The sequence below is a fragment of the Thamnophis elegans genome, chromosome 3 (assembly GCF_009769535.1).
Source record: "Thamnophis elegans isolate rThaEle1 chromosome 3, rThaEle1.pri, whole genome shotgun sequence".
NCBI classification, from domain to species: Eukaryota; Metazoa; Chordata; class Lepidosauria; order Squamata; family Colubridae; genus Thamnophis; species Thamnophis elegans.
In genome coordinates, this window is record NC_045543.1 from 115,990,647 (window position 1) to 116,015,042 (window position 24,396).

The 24,396-nt window shown below is 40.8% G+C and overlaps 1 protein-coding gene across 2 annotated transcripts in view; it reads left to right on the forward strand.

Moving 5' to 3' along the window:
- Positions 1-24,396, forward strand: part of JMY (junction mediating and regulatory protein, p53 cofactor) — a 59,599-nt gene that overhangs the window by 18,930 nt on the left and 16,273 nt on the right. For both annotated transcript variants that reach the window (XM_032212557.1, XM_032212556.1), the window contains exons 2-5: positions 17,040-17,213; positions 19,654-19,804; positions 20,566-20,735; positions 22,140-22,305. In XM_032212557.1, coding sequence (XP_032068448.1) covers positions 17,040-17,213; positions 19,654-19,804; positions 20,566-20,735; positions 22,140-22,305 — 661 coding nt within the window. The remainder of the gene's footprint in view (positions 1-17,039; positions 17,214-19,653; positions 19,805-20,565; positions 20,736-22,139; positions 22,306-24,396) is intronic.

Here is a 24,396-nt window from a genome sequence, read left to right on the forward strand (position 1 = left end):
AGCACAGAAACTGCTTTGGTCGCATTGACTGATGATCTCTGGAGAGCTAGGGATGGAGGCTTTGCGTCCATCCTGGTTCTCCTTGACCTCTCAGCGGCTTTCGATACCATCGACCATGGTATCCTTCTGCGACGACTGCGGGAGGTGGGAGTGGGCGGCACTGTTTTGCAGTGGTTCTCCTCCTACCTCTCGGACAGGTCGCAGTCGGTGTTGGTGGGTGGGCAGAGATCGTCCCCGAGGCCCCTAACATGTGGGGTGCCACAGGGGTCGGTCTTGTCCCCCCTCCTATTTAACATATACATGAAACCGCTGGGCGAGATCATTCGGAGGCACGGGATAAAGTATCACCAATATGCGGACGATACTCAACTGTATCTGTCCGCCCCGTGCCAACTCAATGAAGCGGTGGACGTGATGGAACAGGGTCTGGAAGCTGTTAAAGACTGGATGAGAGCAAACAAACTGGTGCTCAACCCAGACAAGACCGAGTGGCTGTTGTGTTTTCCTCCCAATAATTTGACCACCGTACCATCAATCAGGCTGGGGGGACAAAATTTATACCCCTCAGATAGGGTCCGCAACTTGGGAGTCCTCCTGGATCCACAGCTGAGTTTTGATCACCATCTATCGGCTGTGACCAGGGGGGCATTTGCCCAGGTTCGCCTGGTGCGCCAGTTGCGGCCCTACCTGAATCGGGAGGCTCTCACGACAGTCACTCGAGCCCTTGTGATCTCTAAGCTGGAATACTGCAACGTGCTCTACATGGGGCTGCCCTTGAAGAGCACCCGGAGACTTCAGCTAGTACAGAACGCGGCCGCGCGAGTGATTGTGGGCGCACCTCGGTTCGCCCACATAACACCTATCCTCCGCGAGCTGCGCTGGCTGCCTGTGGATCTCCGGGTGCAATTCAAGGTCTTACTTACCACCCATAAAGCGCTCCATGGTAGTGGATCTGACTATTTGAGAGACCGCCTTCTGCCAATAACCTCCCTGCGTCCCATCAGATCGCATAGAGCGGGCCTCCTCCGTATTCCATCCGCCAGTCAGTGCCGACTGGCGACTACCCGGAGGAGAGCCTTCTCAGTTGCTGCTCCGACGCTATGGAACAATCTCCCCGTGGAGATTCGTACCCTGACCACAGTCCAGGCCTTCCGTACAGCCCTCAAGATCTGGCTAGCCCGTCAGGCCTGGGGATAAACTCTTCCGCCCCTCCCGAATGCTGAGAGAATGTTGTGTTTTTAGTATTTTTCAGTTATTGCACATTTCTTTTTATGTTTTGTCTTCACTCCCCTTCCTTGTTATTGTAAGCCGCCCTGAGTCCCCTCAGGGAAAAGGGCGGCCTATAAATGCTATTAAAATCTAAAATCTAAATCTAAAATTTTGATCCAATTCTCTCTCTCTCTCTCTCTCTCTCTCTCTCTCACACACACACACACACACACACACACACACGTTCTTTGGGGGGGGGGGTTGAATTACTCCGCCTCACTGCGCAAAGTCGGCTCAGCATGTGTTCGGCCCCCACTTACGCCGAATCAAATCCGCGGCCGGCGGGACCAAGGCAGGGGTTGCATTTCAAAGCCGCCAGTCCTCTTGCTTCTTCTCCTTCACCAGCAAAGCTCCCGCTGGCTTCCCGGCCCATGGCTTTGGCATCTCTCCCTCCACGCGGAGCACCTGAGCTGGCTCCCGCGTTATCCCTCCCCCTTCCTCCTCTGCCGTGCTTTTGAGGCCGCGGGAGCTAGTAGGAAAGCGGCGGAGGGCTCGGCCGCTTTCCTACTAGCTCCCGCGGCCTCAAAAGCACTGCAGAGGAGGAAGGGGGAGGGATAACGCGGGAGCCAGCTCAGGTGCTCCGCATGGAGGGAGAGACGCCAAAGCCATGGGCCGGGAAGCCAGCGGGAGCTTTGCTGGTGAAGGAGAAGAAGCAAGAGGACTGGCGGCTCATCAAAACAAGTCTGGGGAGGTCCTTTTCGGGCGGCCAGTTCTAGCCGCCTGCAAAGGACTTCCCCACGTTTGCTTTGGTAGAAATCTCTGCGCGGCAGTTAGAAACCTCTGCGCGGGGATTTCTTTTTATGTGCGCGGCCGCGCAGGCGCGCACCTTAGAGGGAACAGTGCTCTAGAGTATCTTCCACTCCAGAAATATGTTCTGTTAATACAGTTACAAGACTCAGCATGTCGTCTCTAATTTTATCAACCTTAGCATCAAATTTCTCATACAACTCCTGTTTAAGTCCTTTTATTTCACTTTTAATTTCTTCTTTCATTTCTTTTATTTCCTCTTTTCTCTCCTGCTTTACCACCTCTCTATTATCTCTAAACTTATCTTCCATTTTAATTGTCTGTGCATTAAGAGCCTCGCTTAGATTACTCAGGAAAAATTCTTTCGTTAACACATCCCCAGCAGGGGGTGTAGGAAGCGGAGGCTGCAGCTTTGTGCCAGGCACTGAAGATGTGCCCCTGGAAGTAGAGGGTGACGACTTCAAGTTAATATTTGGTTTTGAGGCCATTTCAAAATTTATCTGCCTGCAGTTAATGAAACTCTATTGCCTGAATATGCAGCTTTAAGTAAAGAGGCTTTTATTTTGAAGTTTAAGGCTTGGCAAAACTTTCAGTGAGTAAACATTGTAACAAGACCATTCAGCAGATTCATCACCATTTAACTTCCAAATAAGCAAGGTTAATGAAGGAGTAAAATTCTTCTATTGTGAAACCAAAACAAATGATAAGCAATCTCTTTTGTTTTGAATTTTTGTGAGGATTTAGCAAAAAGTGTTCGTTATTACCGGAGAAACCAGCCTGCTCGGCGCCATTTTAGAAGCCTCTGAGTAAATAATTTTTCGGAGGAGAAAAAGAAAAGAAGCTAAAATGTTGATAAGCAATTATTGTCCACAGTAAACGGATTCAGCTCGTGATAAGAATAAATCAAACAAAACTTAGAGCAGAGTGGGAGAGACCTACTTTGTCCTGCACAAGGCAGTTTGAAGTTCCCAGCACGGACAGCCGTTCTGCCTTGGGCTAGCCCCCCTTTCCTTGCAAGCACAAAAGCTGCAAAAATCGAAGAGCATTTGCCAGCAAAACAGTTTCTTCTTTCCTTCTTGCCTGAAGGATAAGAAAACCTGATAAGACGTCAGATGGAAGATCCTCTAAACAGGTACGTAGCCAGGAATTCGGAGGCAGCTGATTTTTTGCTGCCCCCACCAGTAGGCTCCTCCCAGTAAGTCCATCTGATGGTACTTCTTACTGAGCCTTGGTAATTGGTCTCTAGCTAGTTTGTTCAGTATCTTATGCCTGATTAGCTGTTGTGCTCTGTAGTGGAGAGGGTGGCAGTGATGTTCCAGTTTCAGGGATTGGCTTCCAAATCTTGTAATAAGTAGTTGGTCTATCCCAAGATGTGAGAGCAACTTCCTTTTCACTATGTTGAAGCATTGATTAACTAGCTGTGTCTCAGTTAATGTGAATTCAGCTCTTCTATCAATAGTTCCCTCTTACATTTCATATATCCCGTCTCATATTAGGACCATCAATTCCAGGTTCTCTTCTCTCATCCATGAATATTGTATATATAATAGAAGTAATAGTAGTTTTAATTAAATTAACAAAATAAAGGCTGTTTCAGATTTATTTTGTTATGTCATGTATTTCAGAGTGAATTAAGATAGAAAAAATAGAAATGTTTTCTGTTGTTTGAAGACCTGGCATCTTCAAATGACAAAACTCATATTGTTCTTGTTAATTGGGTAGGATCATTACCCAGATAAATGGAAGAAGATTTGCATGCAGAAAATCTCTGCTTCATTTCTTGGCATTTCAGTAAAGGATTTTAGGCAATAGAAGGGAAAAGACTATTCATTAAATCTTATAGAGAAACTGCCTCTCATATTAGATAATGATGGTATAGTAATAGTTCATAATTTAGGGAATAATGGCAAACAATAAGTTCTGCTAATGTTTCAAGTTTTGGAGTTCTATAATCTTTCAGGATTTGAAACAGACACCTATCATTAGAGCCATCATTAAAAAAGGCATAACAAAGAATGTTCTTCCTGCATCAACTCAGAAAGTTCAGACTGCTCCAGGAGCTGTTGATACAGTTCTACAGAGGAATTATTGAGCCTGTCATTGGTACTTCTATAATTGTCTGGTTTGGTACAGCATCCAAACAGGACAGGTACAGACTTCAACAGGTAGTTAGGATTGTGGAAAGAATTGGTCAGAAGGAGGGCTGAGGAAAAATCTACAGACCCTTCACATCCTGGGCATAAACTGTTATATCTCCTCCCTTTGGATGCCACTGCAGGGCACTGCATGCCAGAACAACAAGATATTGAAACAGTTTTCCCCCTTGTGCCATTACTCTACAAAACACCTTGTTCCCACAGTACTGCCTTAAGTATATTTACTCATTTAGTATGGTGTTGTTGTTGTTGTTATTATTATTATTATTATTATTATCCTTCTCGTCTTCCCTACTACCTCTTTTTATTATGATGATTATTACTCTGTTATTTGACATGTACACTGAGAGCTTATTCACTGGAGACAATTTCCTTGTGTGTCCAATTTTATTTATACCAACTGTATAAAGTATTTCTGTTCTGTTCTTTGAATAATTTAAACTTATTCATTGGAAAAATCTGACATATCAATTGTTGGATTCTATAGTTTACAACATATTATCAATATATTTTGACAAGCTATTTGGATATAATTGTGCACTTTATTTGAATCTGCCGAACTCCTCCCGCATCAAGCGCCCCTTCCTGCCACGCCGGAGCCGAGCTGGAAGCCCCCTGCAGCCCTCTGCCGGGACCTGGCCTGGTCCGCCACTTGCCCCCCAACGCCAACCCAGCCGCCCCGTCGCCGCTGCTCTCGCGCCACCTCTGCGACCCGCCTGACCCGCCTGCCATCGCGCACTCTGAACCGGCCTCCTGACGGACCCAGCCGCCGCGCCTCCCACCCACCAAGCAGGGCGCCTCGGCTCCCCCCTTGCAGCAGACGCGGGCCCCGTTCCTCTTCAACTACGCGGCGTTCCAGCAGTGCCTCCACCATCCGCTGCTGGGTGGCAGCAGAGGCGGCACCAAGGAGCCCGACACCCGCGTCCGGCGGCTGAAGATCAAGGAGATGATGAAATTTGCTTGGGATAACTACAAGCAGTTCGCTCTGGGGAAAAAACGAACGGAGACCTCTCACAAGAAATGGACACATCAGGAACATGTTTGGAGGCCTCCGGGGAGCCACCGTGGTGGATGCTTTGGATACCCTCTACGTCATGGAGCTGCAGGAAGAATTCCAGGAAGCCAAAGATTGGGTGGAGAAGAGCTTTCACTTGAATGTGAATGGCGAAGCTTCCTTATTTGAAGTGAACATCCGCTACGTTGGGGGACTTCTGTCTTCGTATTACCTGATGGGTGAAGAGGTCTTCAAGAGCAAAGCTCTAGAACTTGGGGAGAAGCTTCTCCCAGCCTTTAACACACCGACCGGAATCCCACGGGGAGTCATCAACCTGGGCAGTCTCTGCAGAGAGAGGACAAGGACGAAGAGGACAGGGAGCCTGCCCCCCCAGCTGCCCCAGCCGCCTCAGACTTCCTACACTACTTCCAGGCCCCACAGGGGAGAACAACGAGGAACCCCCCCCCAAACTACTACCGGCTCCAGCCGCCTCGGACTCGCGCTGAGCGCCTTCCCTGCGGATTTAGGAACTGCATTTTTAGCTGGTTTGTTGGGTGTATGAGTATATGAATGAGAGAGAATGTGCCCACTTTTAATTTAATTATTGTATTATTGTATTTTAATAACTATTGTGGGGTGTGTCTGAAGAGAGTGTTTCATTGGTGAGTATGATAGGATCGGGAGTGCGACCTGGAATCCCCTCCACTGAGTGCAGAAGCAGAAGTTGATGGGGGCCCAGACTCGCCTCCCGTCCTGGAGTGAATGGTACGTGTGGCCTGCCGGGAAGAATGGGGGCCATGGGGGAGGAGAGGGGGTCTACGGGAATGGGGGGATGTTGGAGCATTTCGGTTACGACTGGGAGGGGCAGATATGACGGGAGCTGTAGGGCTAGCCATTACCGGGAAAGAAGGACTCGCTACATTACAGCGATTCCTTGTTCCGGCCCCTCAGGCTCAACTCAAGGACCTGGTGGCAGAGGAGTTCAGGGCCCTGGTCTCAGGTTGTTGCTGCTAAATGCCAGGTCGGTTGTGAACAAAGCTCCCCTCGTCTGGGATTTAATATTAAACGAGGAGGAAGACCTGGCATGTATAACCGAAACCTGGCTGGACCAAGAGGGAGGAGTCCCCCTCTCAGAAATGTGCCCAGATGGGTTCCAGGTGCTCCACCAACCACGACACCAGAAAAAGGGGTGGGGGAGTAGCAGTTATCGTCTGAAGGTCGTTAGTTCCTCGCAGGATCCCTGCCCCAGAGATTGTGGGGTGTGAGTCTCTCCTCTTGAAGTTGGACCTATGGGTTCAGTTGGGCTTGCTGTTGACGTACCTACCTCCCAGCTGCGTCATGACAGCCCTGCCTGTGCTGCTAGAGGCAGTAGCCAGGTTGGCGGTGGAGTTCCCCAGACTAATGGTACTTTATGGGGGACTTTAATCTGCCGTCTCTTGGTGAACACTCAGATGGGGCACAGGAGTTCATGGCCTCCATGACAACCATGGACTTGATCCAGGTAGTTCAGGGTCCAACTCATAGAGCAGGACACATGCTTGACCTTGTATTTCTCTCGGGGCAGTAGAGACGTGATCTCGAGTTAAGGGGAATAGAGACCTCGCCCTTGTCATGGTCAGATCACTCCTTGCTGAGGCTTGACTTCAGGACACTACTCCCCCATTTCAGGGAGGTGGAGCCGATTAAGTGGTTCCGCCCCAGGCGCCTGATGGACCCGGAGGGATTTCAGAGGGAGCTTGGAGAGATACCTGACTCCCTTGTCCACAATCCGACCGAGTCTTTGGTCGCTGCCTGGAACGTTGCGGCAGCTGAAGCACTGGATCGGATTGCGCCTTTGTGGCCTCTCCGCGGCAGTGGATCCAGGAGGGCATCTTGGTTTACTGAGGAACTCCGGGAGATGAAGCGCCAAAAGAGATGCCTAGAGCGACGTTGGAGGGCTAGTAACTCTGAATCTGACTGATCACCATTAAGAGCCTTTATCAGGACTTACCTAGTGGTGATACAGGCGGCAAATGTATGCATTTTTCCGCTCTTATTGCGTCCGCGGAATCTCGCCCAGCCGCCCTGTTTAGGGTGACCCGCTTCCTCCTGAAAGATGAGAGGCGGGGAAACCTCTGCAGGGAAGAGCTGAGGAGTTTGTTCAGTTTCTGTCAGATAAAATCACTCAGATTCGGACAGACCTGGACTCCACTTGGGCAGTACCAGCCGAGATGCCAAGGCTTAGTCTTAATCGGATTTTCTGGGATGAGTTCGAATTTGTCACCCCTGAGGAAGTGGACAAGGCATGGGAGTGATGAGTGCCTCCACCTGTTTATTGGACCCGTGCCCCTCCTGGCTGGTTTCGACCAGCAGAGAGGTGACACGAGGCTGACTCCAGACGATTACTAACGCATCTTTGCAGGAGGGGTCTTTCCCGCAACCATTAAAGGAAGCAGTGGTAAGACCCCTCCTCAAGAAGCCTTCCCTGGACCCAGCTACTTTGAAAAACTATAGTCCTGTCTCCAACCTTCCTTTTTTGGGGAAGGTTGTTGAGAAGGTGGTGGCGCTTCAACTCCGACGGACCTTGAATGAAACGGATTATCTAGACTCCTTTCAGTCCAGTTTCAGGCCTGGGTACAGCACGGAAACCGCTTTGGTCACCCTGACCAATGATCTCTGGCGGGCCAGGGATAGAGGACATTCCTCTATACTGGTGCTTCTTGACCTCTCAGCGGCCTTCGATACCATCGACCATGGTATCCTTCTGCGACGTCTAGGAGAGGTGGGAGTGAGAGGCACTGGTTTATGGTGGTTCTCTTACCTTTCTGACAGGTTGCAGTCGGTGTTGGTCGGGGGGCAAAGGTCGACCCCTGGGCTCCTCAAATGTGGTGTGTCACAGGGTTCGGTCTTGTTCCCCCTCCTATTTAACATCTACATTAAGCCGCTGGGTGAGATCATGCGACAGCATGGGGTAAAGTACCACCAATATGCAGATGATACTCAACTGTATCTTTCTGCCCCGTGCCAGCTCAGTGTAGCGGCGGACGTGATGTGCCAATACCTGGAGGCTGTTAGGATCTGGATGGGGGTGAACAAACTTGTGCTCAATCCCAATAAGACTGAGTGGCTTTGGATGCTGCCCCTGAAGTCCATCCTTAACCCTGGGGGGTGAAAATTTACGCCCCTCAGTGAGGGTCCTCCTGGATTCGCAGCTGAAACTGGAACATCATCTATTGGCTGTGACCAGGGAGGCCTTTGCCCAGATTCGTCTGGTGCACCAATTGCGGCCCTATTTGGATCGGGAGGCACTTCAAACGGTTACTCACAGCATTGTCACCTCAAGGCTGGATTATTGCAACGCGCTCTACATGGGGCTACTCTTGAAAAGCATTCGGAGACCAGCTAGTCCAGAATGTGGCCGTGCGAGCGATATTGTGTGCACCGAGGTACACCCACGTTACACCTGTCCTCCGGGAGCTGCACCGGATACCAATTGGTCTCCGGATGCAATTCAAGATGTTGGTTATTACCTTTACCTACATGGCTTAGGGCCAGCATACCTTCGAGACCACCTACTGCCACATACCTCCCAGCGGCCAATAAGATCCCACTGATTGGGCCTCCTTCAGATGCCGTCAGCCAGACAGTGTCAGCTGGCGAGCCCCCGGAGGAGACCCTTCTCTGTGGCTACTCCGACTCTTTGGAATCAGCTACCCCCAGAGATCCGGACCATACCCACTCTCATGGCCTTCAGGAAAGCTGTAAAAACCTGGCTGTTCCGGCAGGCCTGGGGCTGTTGACCTCATTGTTGAGGTCCAGCCCCGATTAGAATGAATGTATGTGGTGTTGTGATTTTAAACTGTCTTTTTTTTTTTCTTCTCTTTTTTTTCCTCTTTTTTGTAAGCCGCCCTGAGTCCTTTGGGATTGGGTGGCGTATAAATTTTGATAATAAATAAAAATAAATAAATAAATAAAAAATAGCATAAAATATCATTTTTTTCATTTATCTTTTTTCATCTTTTTTACCAATTTTACAATGGTCATTGCAATATTCCATAACAGGGTGTATGTATAAGAATTGACAGTGGTTTGTTTGATAAGTCTTAATATTTTTCTCTAATGTTTATAATTGTCATTAATGTAGAATGACTAATTTTATGGCCTTCATGTTCTCATTCTCTCCCTCAGATTTGCAGGGCTAATTTAGATCTTTATTGTTTATATGGCAGCTTTCCATTTTATATGACTTAATTTTTATTGCTGTGGAACTTCATAATTTTATTACATTATTTAGAGGTTGTCATGTTTTCTGATTTGCTTGAAAGATTTAGATCAGTGATAGTCAACCTGGTCCCTAACGCCCACTAGTGGACGTTCCAGCTTTCATGGTAGGCGGTAGGGTTTGCTGTAACTCTGCTTTAGAAATTTTATAAAGTAAAGTTACTTCCCTACTTTACAAATCACCATTACTGTGGAACCGGTGGGCGGTTAGAAAATTTTACTACTAACTGAGATACAAAAGTGGGCGGTAGGTGTAAAAAGGTTGACTACCTCTGGTTTAGATCTTTACTGTGGCGGTGAAGAAAACCTGTAAAATTTGTAAAATTAAATATGTCTAATTTATATGTATGAAAAGACATGGGCACTGCTAGGGAGGAAGTGTTTATATTCTTTCTCCTTTCTTTCCCAAGGCTTTAATTAAAACTATATTAAAATGGATTATAACTGATTGTTCTCTCTGTAATACTCTGATTGGCTAACTCTATCCGGGGCGTGGCATTCTTTCATTCTAGTCTATTGCAGGCAAGAGAATTTATATTTAAGAAGGAAGTAAACCTTCAGCTTACTAATCATATGGTTTGCCAAGATTCAGTTGTAACTGAATGGATGACATCATCATCATATAAGATTGATGTCAATTTATTATATCTTCCAGACAATTTAAAACTCACCAAAATGTTTTGAGATTGATATGATTTACTGAATAATCACCAAAAAACTTCCATATCAGGAATAGTCTATCCTATAATAGTCTATTATCCTGTATTTTGAAGGATAATAAATGAGAACAAAAGGCAATTTACTATTTTATCTTATATAGAGCAAAATTGTAATATAAAAGTACATAAAATAGAGCATATTAAATTGCCCATGCAAACATTAAAATGGAAAAAAGCATACATTATCAAAACCTAGGCATTCTCCTCTTTCGTAAGAAATTGAGTCAGAAATTTCCTATCTTCCTACTTTTAACGTTATTTATTGATATATTGAAAGTTTGTGAGAGCACATAGAATTCTTTTCACTTACATAAAAGAAAATTAAAGCAGGAATGAATTTTTGGTATCGAGAGCCCTACAAACCCGGGAAAAAAGTTGCTCTTAGAATTATTTTCTGTAGTTTTGGTCTTGTGACTTGGCACTAAAACTATTTATTTAAAACATTAGTATAGCCATCCATATTAAAAAACAAACTGTAAAACAGCATAATGCTAAAACCAGAACAATACAAAACTAGGAAAAACAGAAAAACCTGACACCACAACACTTTCTCCTCCCATTATGACCCTATCCAATCTCAATGTCTGGGGGAAGAGCCAGGTCTTGAGTGCTTTCTGGAAGTTTAAAAAGAATTCAATCTCCAGGGGAGGTCTTCTGGGGACTGCAAAGGCGAAGCTTCCAGGACCCACAAGGGATGATGTTTAAGAAAATGAACCTGAAACATGCCTACCCTACCTGTTCTGTTGAGACAGGCAGATACCTTTAGGGAGAGGAGGTCTAACTGATATAGGTAGTCCTTGACTTACGACTACAGTTGTGCCTAAAATTTATGTTGCTATGTGAGACATTTGTTAAATGAATTTTGCCCCAATTTACGACCTTTCTTGCCAGAGTTGTTAAGTGAATTGCTGTAGTTAAGTTAATAACACAATGGTTAAATGAATCTGGTTTTCCCCACTGACTTTGCTTGTCAGACAGTCACAAAATGTATTCACATGACCACAGGACGCTGCAACCGTCATAAATATGAGTCAGTTGCCAAGTGTCTGAATTTTGATGATGTGATGATGGGGATGCTGCAATGGTCATAAGTGTGAAAAATGGTCTTAAATCACTTCTTTCAGTGCTATTGTAACTTTGAATAGTCATTAAATGAACAGTTGTAAGTTGAGGGCTACTTTACTTTGGTCCCATAGGATGTAGGATTTAAAGATGATAGCCAACATCTCAAAGGAAACTGAGTGCCAGCACAATTTTGACAGCAGAGATATATAAGGCTTAAATTTAGGGTTGCCCAACGGTACATGTACTTCTTCATTAGACTTTTTAAATTGCATTTGGTTGCAGACTTATTTCTACCATTGTTTCCATCTCACAAACATGAAGATTAAGCTCTATCTTAATTCCCATATTTCTCTGCAATTAGAAGTTTTATAATACGACAATTTTCTTTCTGTTTCTTATACTTCATTGGAATATTAGTATTTTATTTTATTTTATTTTATTTTATTGAGCTACTTCAGGTCAATCATGGAGAATCTAAAATTTATTTTGGTGGATGTTTCAAATGTACCTTCTGAAATCTGAAAACATCTATTTGTAACATGTACCTATCTAATCTGTGTTTCAAGTACTAGTTACATTGAAGTTTTTGCTCCAAAGTGTATCTTGCAAGTTATCCATTTCTGAATTTTTCAGATTTTCATTGTTTTCAGATTTAGACATTGAGGTGTGGACTAGTGTCAAGATACAGAATCTATGTCTGTATCTGCTGGGAGTAAGACGAGGCAAATCTTCATGCCAGTTTGCTAATGAACCTTGACCTTTCAGATATTTAATTTCAGAGACTTGCTTACAGAGTTGACATGGGTAGATAAGTTGCTTTGTTGCAGACAGGACACATACACACATACAGGCAAAACCAGCTTGATGCAGAATATATATCAAGCCATATATGTTTGGGTTTATAACTCCCAATCAACATTACTTTTAAAATAAAAAAATGCTTTGTTTTGTAATGTGACCAGCTATCCATAAAAAAAAAAGAAAATATTTTAGGCTTAGAGATGTAAATAAGAGCTTTCTGAGAGAGTTGAAGACAGGAAAGTGATTTATTATCTTCTAGCAGTATCTTATTTTTCTTAAGTTTTTGTAATTTGAGGTTGAGATTGAGATTTGTTTTATTTATATGCCGCCCTATTCCGGGAGGGACTCAGGGCGGCGAACAACTCAAGGGGGGAAAGGGAACACAGAGTACAATACAAGTAGTTAAAATAGCCAAGAGTCACACAGCCACACAGGTCTAGAGGGGAAGGGAACTCATCAACCCCAGGCCTGCTGGCACAGCCAGGTTTTGACGGCTTTTACCACCCCCGGGTGGTAGCCAGATGGCATTGGCTGGTAGACAGAACCTGGAGGAGGCCGACCCTGTGTGATCTAATGGATCTTTCGGAGGTAATTGGCAGCAGGCAGTCTCTCAAGTACCCAGGTCCAATACCATGAAGGGCTTTATAAGTTACGACTAGCACTTTGAAGTGTATCCGGAGCCCGATCGGTAGCCAGTGCAGCTCGCGGAGGATAGGTGTAACATGGGTGTACCGAGGTGCACCCACAATCGCTCGCGCGGCTGCATTCTGGACAAGTTGAAGTCTCTGAATACTCTTCAAGGGCTGCCCCATGTAGAGCGCATTGCAGTAGTCCAGTCTTGAGGTCACGAGGGCATGAGTGACTGTTGCGAGTGCCTCCCGGTTCAGGTAGGGACGCAACTGGTGCACCAGGTGAACCTGGGCAAATGCCCCCCTGGTCACAGCCGACAAATGATTTGTCTACATTTGTATAGTGTGTATTCCCTAGAGCTCTGGGAATATATATATTCATTACAAAACTTATAGTTTGAACCCATAATTAAAAGAATAAAAATAGTTCTGTGGTCCAAATTACCAAATCACACATTTTCCTCTTTATAAAGTATTCATATATATTCCATGTCCTAGTTTGCTAGATATTTCCCAGTCACTTTTGTGCCCATAAAGCTGTTCTGCAGTAAAACTGGCTGAATACAAGTAGTCCTTGATTACCTATTAGCAACTGTCTTGGAAAGAGACAGTTTGCAGTTAAAGTGCTAAGGGCAAGCTCAGTTCAGTTGTCTTAGATTTCCCGAAAAACCCTAATTCATTTCAGCCTAAAGGCTTCTGTTTGCTTCTTAAGAAGCTTCCTAAACAAAAAGCCAGCTCTAGCCCATTTCTTTCAGTGTGTATTCTGCTGTTATGACTTACCTGACTATGTGTGGTCATATCCCTCTGATTCTATAAAGCAAATCTGAAATAAACTTGTAAACACAATCATGGTCATGTATTTTCACTTAGTAACCAATTTGTTTAATGACTGAATCACTGGATCAATTGTGGTGTTATCGCTGGGGCCGGGTGGAAGGTTATTGTTTTTTATTTTATTGTTTTTTATTTTCTTTTTCTATACTGTGCTTTTATTATTTGTAAGCTGCCTAGAGTTGCTGAGAACTAGCAGGTGACTATATATATTTTCTAAATCTAAATAAATTATACATACATATTATTGTTATAGAAAGGTAGAGAATAAACAGGGTGTTATATATTAATGCTATTGTCAGAATAAAATAGAGAAGGGAAAATAGAAAGTAAAGAGACAGCTTTATCTTCAATAATGGCCAAAACATTATCTGACCAAGAAGTAGGCATAACAGACACTCTTGTGTTTTTAACCTTTTTCTCATGGGCTTATAAAAGTAATCCTTATTTATCAACTGTCTTGTTTAGTGACCAGTCACAGTTATGATTATGAAAAATTAAGTTTGCAATATTGCATTTATGAACTTTGCAGGCCTGTAAAACAAAGCAAAGCTGAAGAAAGATCATAAGCACAAATGCAATTTCACTTAATGACCACTTCACAACTGAGCTGCCAGTCCTATTTGTGGTAGCTAAACGAAGACTATCTGTAAAGGGAAAATACAGGGATATGGATTTCATTCTAAGCTCCTTAGAGTGGACTAAAATATAATACTTAATAAAGGATTCAAGAGTTTTCCCACTTTGCTGCTTTAGGTGTTTCTTAGTATTTAAACTAAATCTTGCTTGTGTTTCCGACTCATGTTCAATTTTTTTATCGTAAAATCCTCAGAATTATTATTGTTGCAGTCCTATAGTATTAATTCAGCTTTTATCTGAAGATTGTGCTTTATTGCAGTGTTTAGATTTCAGATTGTGAGAGAATATTTGTACTTATAAAATGATGTTTTACAACCAGCATTCTCGTGTTTCTGATAAAAGATTTGAGTTAAGAATTAGTCTTAGATCACAAAGCTACTCATAAAGGATCATATGCCTTTTCCACTGTGACACCAGTCATCTGGAACAGTTTCTACCTATCCCCGCCCAAAATACATCTGGCCCTGAGCCTGTTGGTCTTCACAAAGGCTGAAATTCTTTATCTTGCTTTGAGGTGGGGATGGGGAGAGACTGTATTGTATGTCATCCAGAGGTTGCAGTGTTTGAGTTGGATGGCCATGTAAATTCTTTAAACAAGCAAATGTTAAGGAACTTCATTTAGAAAGGAAAGGCAGGTTTATATATTTGAGCAGTCCCACAGTCAAGTCAGGCTTCCAAAAATTGCAGAGCTTGCATTTCATTTCCATTAGATCTGAAGGCTGCTTTTTTAAATGGATGTGGCTATAGCTGCCTTACATCTATAATCTGCCTCTTTTTAACTGCTCGTCCAGAATAGTGATTTCCTCTGTGAGTATATCTTGAACATTGGTGCATACCATATAGACATTTTTCTATCAATTTGTGTAAAATAGTGGGTGTTTAGGTACAGGTAGTCCTTAACTTACAACAATTCATTTAGTGACTATTTGAAGTTACCATGGCACTGAAAAAAATGACTTGTAACCGTTTTCACACTTAAAACCATTGCAGCATTTCCATGGTCATATGATCAAAATTCAAACACTTGGCAATTTACTCATATTTATGATAGTTGCTATGTTCTGGGGTCAATCTGGCAAGCAAAGTCAATGAGGAAACCAGATTCACTTAACAACCATGTTACTAACTTAACAACTGCAATGATTCACTTAATAACTGTGGCAAGAAAAGTTGTAAAATGGGACAAAATTAACAACTGTCTTACTTAGCAACAAAAAATTTGGGCTCAGTTGTGTCATGAGTTTTGGATTTACCTATATTTTGATTCTTTATTGTTAATAACAGGAATTAATTATAAATCTTAAATATACTTTCATATACTTTCATGTTATAGGAAAAACTAAACTGTTTAGTGTATATTCTAGTTTTATATTGATTATGTTACATTATTAGCATAGTTAATCCGATTAATTAGCTATTTCCTGTTTAGGATTTAAAATCTTATTTGCTTTAGTAAGTATTGTTGAATCAGTGGATTAAAAGAAAAGAAATACACTATGAAGGAACTATGATAAAGAGCTGTTATCCATAGCCTGAATAGGTTTTGGTTATAAATTTTATTTAACAGTCAGTCGTAAAGTGCTTGCTACATAAGGCACCAACTAACTATTGGTAATTACAAGTAGTCCTAGGTTAACTATCTTTAATTCAGCAACTATTTGAAGTTACAGTGGTATTGAACAAGGAGACTTAAGACAAATCATCAAAGTTACAGTTGCAGTATTCCTGAGTCATATCATGATTTGAGCTGTTGACAACTGGCTCACAATTATGATGGTTGCAGGACATGTGATCATAATTTGCAAGTTCAACATTGGCTTCCAACAAGCATAGTCAGTGGGGAATCCAGCAAGAAGTTGCAAACTGCAATCACATGATGTTGTGCTTAATGCTGTATGGAATTCACTTAACAACTGCAACTGCTGGAACTGCCGTTGTAAATTGATACAGTCATACGACATTGTGCGTTACAACCATGTTATTCAGCAACAGACAAGTGTTATCAATTGCCATCGTTAGCTGACAACCTATATAGAATATTATCCAGGTTTTAATTTTAAATAGTTTTAAGTTTCTTCTTGTCCTCCAATTAAAACATAATATAAATATAAATAATATAAAGTAAGTATAATAAGGACTAACATAGAGGACCTTCTCTCTCTCCTGCTTACTACGTATATTAAAATGGGTTCATTTATTACTGGAAAAGGAAGATTCTTACATGCTTACTAAACCTCATCCAGGCTTTCTTCTTGCATGGTATCTTTGAGTGTTCTGTGCATGTGTATGTTTCTATGCACAGATGCCTGTGCACAGCTATCTATGTGTCAGCAATATCTGCAACAAGCCAAGATAGTGTCAGAATAAGAATACCCACAATGACATCATAATGCAAACTTCATCCAAAATCTGACACAAGTACATAAGTTGTGACTTTTGAACCAACACATCATGATGCTCATTTCATCCCTCCCCCTTTCATGGATGTCTGTGCAATGGGATAAAAATAAATCTTAGGTGAACCGTCTAAGAATGGATGCTGGTTTGCATTTTTTACTGTTCTGGGTGGTGAGACTGACCAATTCCTGAATTCCATGAAATGTATTATCTTTAAAAGGCCACAGTTCTGCTGGATTGGAACAGCAATATAAGTAAATAAATAAATAAATGTAACCACTAGTTAATACTTGGTACCATGGTATTCAAATAAAAAAAGGGGGGGAGAGATCAAATATCTTAGCTATTTTTAGTTTTATAATTTAACAAAAATATAGAGTGGGATCAAGAGATCAATATCATACACTGAGATAATAGGATGAATATTTGTAACCAAATGTATGAACTCTTATGCCTGATTTCATAAGGTTTGATAATGCTTTTATATTTTAAATTTAATAATACTTTAATATTTTCTTTTATTTTTGCACAGCTTCTGGAAAAACACAAGAATACAGAAAGCATGGTGGAGTTGCTGGAATTATATCAAATGGAAGATGATGCATATGGTAGCCTTGCTGAAGCCACCACAGAACTCTATCAATATTTACTGCAGCCATTCCGAGATATGAGGGAACTTGCTATGCTCAGAAGACAGCAAATAAAGGTACAAAATCAGCAATATACACTGTAAAATATTATTGGATATCATAGCAAGTCCAATAATATTTCATCCCATGTGATATTTTGAACATCTTTGAATGTTTGCCACACTTTCTGAAGCTGTAAAAATTTGTGTCCAAGATCGGATCAAAATTAGAAGTACAAGAATGACTTTTCATCCTTTTTAAGCTTTATAGTCCCTTTTGATTTCTTTTCTTGATTAAATTATTTGTGAAGAAGGCAAATAAAGTCTTGGCTATGAGAAAAGATGTTTGATCATGGACATTGAATACAAATGTATTTGGCCTAACTTTCTAAAGTATTGAACTATTGGTTTTAGTAAGGAATATCTTACTCAGTCACTGAAATTTTGTGTGGATCAGATACTCTCTGGGTTTTGAGCCTTTCACAGTTAAGTGCTTACAAGATGCGAAATTTTTACAGATCAATAAAATAAAAAAACTGCTGGGTTTTTTTTTGAACAAATTTGAAATTCTAGGTTTATATTAGAGTTACCAGTTAGATGCTCAGTTTTAAGTTGCAACAGAACAATGGGGAAAAAATGCCAAATGGCATTTGTTATGACCTACACTGCTGACTTTACAACTCATTTGTATAACTGCTGTCTTCTAAACCATCCAGTTATTTCTATGTCCATAACTAAACATTTTTGTAACAAACCTCCATTACACTGAATCATTTGAGGATAAGAAGAAAGATCTATTGAAATATACTTTTTATTTAAATATAAATAGCATGTTATCTATAAGAATATTCTTTTCATATTTATATAAGCATTGGTATGGTTAATATTGTACTGGGAACCTGTTAAAGAAAAAGGATTAAGCACCTGTTCTTTATATGTATATTTTCCTGATGAGAGAATCCAGGAATAGATTAACTCCGTCTCCTACCTCATTAGACTGAGTCTGCCAAAGTTGTATGGACATGCCATCGCCTGTGTTCCCCAGCTTTCGACTCAGTATTTCAGCTGGATAGATGTGTTAGATTTCCTTAGGGATGCCTACTGTATTCGTAGTCTGTGAAGAAAAATTGCACTGATGGCATAATGATAAATAGATAAGTAAAATTCTCTTTGCTTAACTATTTATCATTGTGCCAACAGTTCCACTTTTACTTCCAAATATATTCTTCCAATAAATTGTAACATATTACAGGAATTTTGATTGTTTAGGACCTGCAAGTGCAGCTATTGGCTGTCTTATTCTATTAACATGTTATCAGATCTCTTCCAATGATAGAAAAGAGATACTAAGGAAAAAATGAATGACCATGAGATGAAATATAAATCCCATGCCCCAATGCTTAGCTATGGTGGATAATCTGCAAACTACTTGCCAAAAGGTAAGGGACAGGAACTGTTTATTCTTGTCAAGTAAAAGTGCTCAGAAAACATTAGCTGCCTGGAAAACTTGAAGTAGATATTTGGACAGAGACTAATTTCTAATTTAATGTCATCTGTAAAGTTTTCTTCAGTTTCCTTTCCAGTGCAGATTAGGACATGGGGCGAGGAAAGGATGTCACCACACCCTTTTCAAGCTTTTCAAAAATGCTGTACAATATAGTGTTTTAAATACTTTTCTACGAAGAGAATTCCTTTCCCTGTTTGTTCTGTTCTTGTTTTCATATTCCAGCATTATTGTCTTGCTGGAACATAGAAATCCTTTGCCTGCCCCTATCCAGAATGCATGCTCTTTCTAAATGCCTACAAGTTTCCTGGAGCTTGCTCCATTTGCAAGACTTTTAAAGAATAGGCAGATGTGTTTTAAAAATTTAGTAACTAGAGCCATGATGGCGAACCTATGGCATGTGAGCCAGAGATGGCACACAGTACCCTCTCTGTGGGCATGTGAGCTGTCGCCCAAGCTCAGCTGTGCCATGCAAGCACAAGCGCCTTCCATCGGCCAGCTGGTTCTCGGGTCTCTGCTGCACATGCGCGGAGGGGTACATGTGCGGGGTTCACACGTGTGCATTTGCGTGCACGCTTGCGCTTTGGGCACTTGGTTTGGAAAAGGTTAGCCATCACTGAACTAGAGGGACGATGGTTGAGATTTTTTTTTCCAGATATCTCTATGTGTTTACTTTGTTTACTTTGCCTTTACATCTCTAGTTTTTTTTATTCCCTGGATTATAGTGTCTTGTTTCCATCATTTCCCTTTGCAATAATAGGAAAAAGGACATGAAAAAAATGCCTATTTAAGGTTTGATAAGCAAATGAGCAAAATTATAAAGGGGGACTAAATGATTTTTAAACAAGTTTGTCCAATTTCCATTACTTCATTTTCTCAAACATTTTTTTTGCTGTTCAGGAAAGTTCATATTTTAAAGAATTATCCTTATATAATTGTTGCAAGATTATATGTTTACTACTTATCCCTTGCTGTTTATTTCATGATAGATATAGTGAGTTGATTTTTTTTCAGATTTCCATAGAAAATGATTACCTAGGACCTAGAAGAATTGAAAGTCTTCAAAAAGAAGATTCAGACTGGCAACGGAAGGCTCATATGGCTGTATTATCCATACAGGACCTTACAGTAAAGTACTTTGAAATAACAGCAAAAGCACAAAAAGGTAATGAATAAGCTATTTTACATTTGCTGCTAAAGCTATCTGTTGTCTAAAATTTTTTTACATGTTCAACAATCTTGCAACCTTGCAGTTTCTCAAATTATCATTAGTGTTCTATGTAACACTCTCTACTCAAATCACCAATTGGTGTGGTTTGATTGAAGGTGCTTATTCAGTCTGTGATATTTTGTGGGGAAAAGTGTCATATAATATGATTATTAGCACCATTCTGTTAAGTGGGGTATATTCCACTTTGAACACAAGGAATTGAAATTTGGGAAATAACTTTATATTGATTTTAATTTTTGAAATCACTGTCTTACAATTTTCTTTTTCCCTTCAGATTTCTTCCTTTACAAATTCAATACCAACATAAATTAATAAGCTATTGGTTCTTAATTAAAAACTATGGATACTTTCTTTCCTATTGATAACTTTTTATTATACTAAAACTATAATTAAAAAAAACAATTATTTTCTACAATTTCCCTTTTAATTTTCCACAAATTAGTTTCAGCTGTTTTCTCTAGTTGCTTTAAATAATATCAATAATTTGGCCATGAAATAGCATCGATCTATAGAATACATTAAATAAGAATAAAAATACCACATTTCAAAAATATCCCATTTTTTTATTAAAATAACTACTGCTTTAAAGATTTTAACATTTTATTTGCATAAAGAGGAAGTTGATTTACTTAAATAGGACTTATAATGAAACTATTTCCAAGTTTGATAAGCCTGCTATTAAATTTTATTTACAGCTGTATATGATCGTATGCGAGCAGACCAGAAAAAGTTTGGTAAGGCAGCTTGGGCAGCAGCAGTGGAACGAATGGAAAAACTTCAGTATGCAGTGTCTAAAGATACTTTGCAATTGATGAGAGCAAAAGAAATATGTTTAGAACAGAAGAAACATGCATTAAAAGAAGAGGTAATAACTGATGAGTATGCAACCAAAAAGGAAACTTGAAAATTATTTTGTAGTGCTAAATTTCAGAATAATTGACAGGGACTGTCAAGGCTAGTGATTACAATTTGCTTTGAAAAGAGACTAGAAATTAATTAAGAGCTATTATGTAAGAGAAGGTTATTAGACTGAATTTCTTATTTGATTCACAACAGTGTCATTCAGGTATTTTTTGCTGGCAACATTTCAATTTAAACAAGGCTTGCTTTTTTTTTTAAGTACTTAGGCACAAATATATGAAATATATAAAAGGTAGGCATTTATCTGTGGTATTAAAATGAAAACTTTCTGGGAGGAAGATGAGATCCTACCTTGCAGTTCTGCTGCCAGCCATTGTCATTATGACAACCTGAAATCCTATATCATTGAGCATGCTTTAGATATGGTTGGTTCCCAACCTTTGCAACTTGGTGACCCAGCTTTGTGGGGGGGGGGGGGTAACCAGGCTGCATGAGTGATGGGCCGGTGTACATGCGTATGCACACAAAGCTTGACTAGTTGATCTATGCATTGCATGCATGTGCATGACTGCCCATAACTCATGCAGCCTGGCTGTAAAAAGGCCACCGCCCTGTAGTATGATGCTGGGGGGTTGGGGAGTCCTGCTTTAGAGAATTACAAATATATTAGATATATTTGAATGTCTTCAATGTTATGCTTGGACTTAAGTTTAAACTTTCAATTTTATGTTTGGGCTGGGGTGTGTTCTAGGGCCTCAAAGTATTGTTTCCTAGTAGATTCTGAAAAGATGACATTTTGAAACTGGGTTTCTGTTTTAACTGCAATGTTGCTTGAATTTACTATGATAAAAAATCAGTTTTGTGTGGCATCATGTTTGCTGAATTTGCATTTTAACAACATACGTGAGGACAAATGTAACTACTTTGAATATATGGCAAAGAAAACTACTTTAGAAAAAAAGATTATACCAAAGCAGTACTTTATTTCAGTCTATTAAAATTCCCTCTGCTGTATTTATCCAATATACGGTATGTATTGGGTGCATGAATATGTGTAGAAGAGTGGGTCTCTTTTTCGCCTATAAAATTTTATTGGGCAATTCAACTATTTTCAAGCACAGTAAGATATTTTATTATGTTAAATTTTTAAAATTTATCTAAAGATTTTCTTTCTACACAAATAAAAATTGACCTTTGATAATGCATATAAAATTGAGCAGTTATTATGAATAATAGGGTTTTGAATAATAGGGTTTTGAATAATAGGGTTTTGAATAATATTTGCTTTTATATTTCTAATTCCTTAATGTGTCCTGCTCAATGATGGAATATTTTGCAGTTATTTTATGGTAAGATTAAGATTTATGCTCTTTTTGATGTAATTATTAATTTTTCTAAAAAAAATCAGATGCAGAGCTTGCAAGGGGGCACAGAAGCTATAGCTCATTTGGATGAACTTGAAGCTGATTACTATGATCTGCAACTTCAATTGTATGAAGTGCAGTTTGAAATTCTGAAGTGTGAAGAACTATTTTTGACAGCACAACTTGAAAGCATTAAAAGACTTATTTCAGGTGACATATATTTGTTTTATATCTATATATTTAGCAGTACCATTGACTGGTATATAGGAAGTCTTTCTTCATTGATTGCCTCATTCCATGACTGTTTCAAGTTATGACAGTGCTAAAAAAATAATTTCATGGACAAGGCCAACATTTATGGTCTTCATAAAGTCTCCCAGACACAGAATCACCATTACATATAGTCCTTGACTTAAAACCGTTTGTTTAGTTTAAGTTAAAACAGCACTGAAAAAAGTGATTTATGAACATTTTTACATTTATAATTGTTGCAGCATCCCCATCAAAATTCGGATGTTTGGTAACTGGCATGTATTTATGAGAGTTGCAGTGGCCCAGTTTATGTGATCACTTTTTGTAATCTTCTGACAAGTAAAATGGGGAAGCCAGATATACTTAACAGCTATGTTACCAATTTACCAACTGCAGTGATTCACATAACTGTGGCAATCAAGAACATAAAATGGGGCAAAACTCACATAAAAACTGCCTTGCTTAGCAATGGAAATTTTGCATTCAATTGTAGTCATAAATCAAGGACTACCTGTAGGCATTGTCCCGTGCCTTACTTGTATTATTTCCTTTAGAGATCAAAGATATTGGAGAGGAAGAAATTACAAGAGAGTCTGCAGGCATATAATAGGGAATACACATAGAAAAGAATGTGATGGAGGTGGTAGCCTTGAGTACATTAGGCAAATAGCTGGTGTATTTCCCATTGTGTGTCTCCTTACCCTCTTGTAAACCCTTTTTCTGAAATCTCTCCACCCTGTGAGGCATGGGGCAGAGGGGAGGATGGTCAGACACAATAGAGATTGCCTACAAAGATTGTTTGGGTTTTTTTCTCCACCACCACCCCGACCCTTGTTTGCTGATCAAACAATTTTCTATAAGAAGGGGTGGAGAATGAAGGAAAAAAGCAATGCATATTGTTCTTTACCCATTTAATTATTTCCTAGTTCAGTTATTGAAACTGTTGTACAGAACAGTCCAATGTACAGGTAGTCCTCAAGTTATGAATGTAATGAAGCCTGTCCATCCCATTTGTAACCTAAGGATTTATGGGAGTGAATCTCGTACCTTGAATAGGCTCACTCCCTCCTTTCTTCTACACATTTGCTAATAGAATGCGAAGCTTGTTAAGTGTGCATGAGGTATTTCAGGGTGGGTGATGCCTAGTGAAGGAATATGCCACCTGCCTAACACCACCCAAGGCCTCCCTGACCCACTTAAATACCTTGTGCTCCCTACAATTGGTTCCCCCCCCCCAAACCTGCCATGCCGGGTCACTTAACTTGTGAAGATCTAGCAAGCAGTCTCCTCTCAGCTGCTTGCGCCCCTCTGTAGTTTGTCCGCCACTCAGAAGGGCCATTTTGTGCAGGACATATGTTGCAGAGCCTCTGCAGTTGTTCGTAAGGGTGAACAACTGCTGTGCTGCTTCAAGTCTCGTAGTTTTGGGCCTTGTTCACAAATGCTAGGGGGCACTTATTGCATAAGTTCGAATGTTCGCTAAGGGAACGCTCGTAATTTGGGGATTATCTGTGTAACTTGTTAATGGAATTTATTCAATATATATGATTGTAATCTTAATTGTTTTTACTTCTGGCTTTTTTTATTTTATTGAGATGTCCAGAGTAGACTCAGTTAGTGTCAAGATGTTGATGCTGGTCTCTGATGATAAAGTGAATTTATGCTTGCAATTTAAGAAAAAAATAAATTGTGAATGTTCATTTGATGAATTTTTCCACACTGGTAACTTACTTGCTAACCACAATCACCATATACGAACATAGCTTTAGCAATAGCAATAGCAATAGCAGTTAGACATATACCGCTTCAAAGGGCTTTCAGCCCTCTCTAAGCGGTTTACAGAGTCAGCATATTGCCCCCAACAATTCGGGTCCTCATTTTACCCACCTCGGAAGGATGGAAGGCTGAGTCAATCTTGAGCCGGTGAGATTTGAACAGCCGAACTGCAGAAGTGCAGTCAGCTGAAGTAGCCTCCAGTGCTGCATTTAACCACTGCGCCACCTCGGCTTTGTTTTCACTGAACTCCCTTTTATATTTATATGTATTACACTG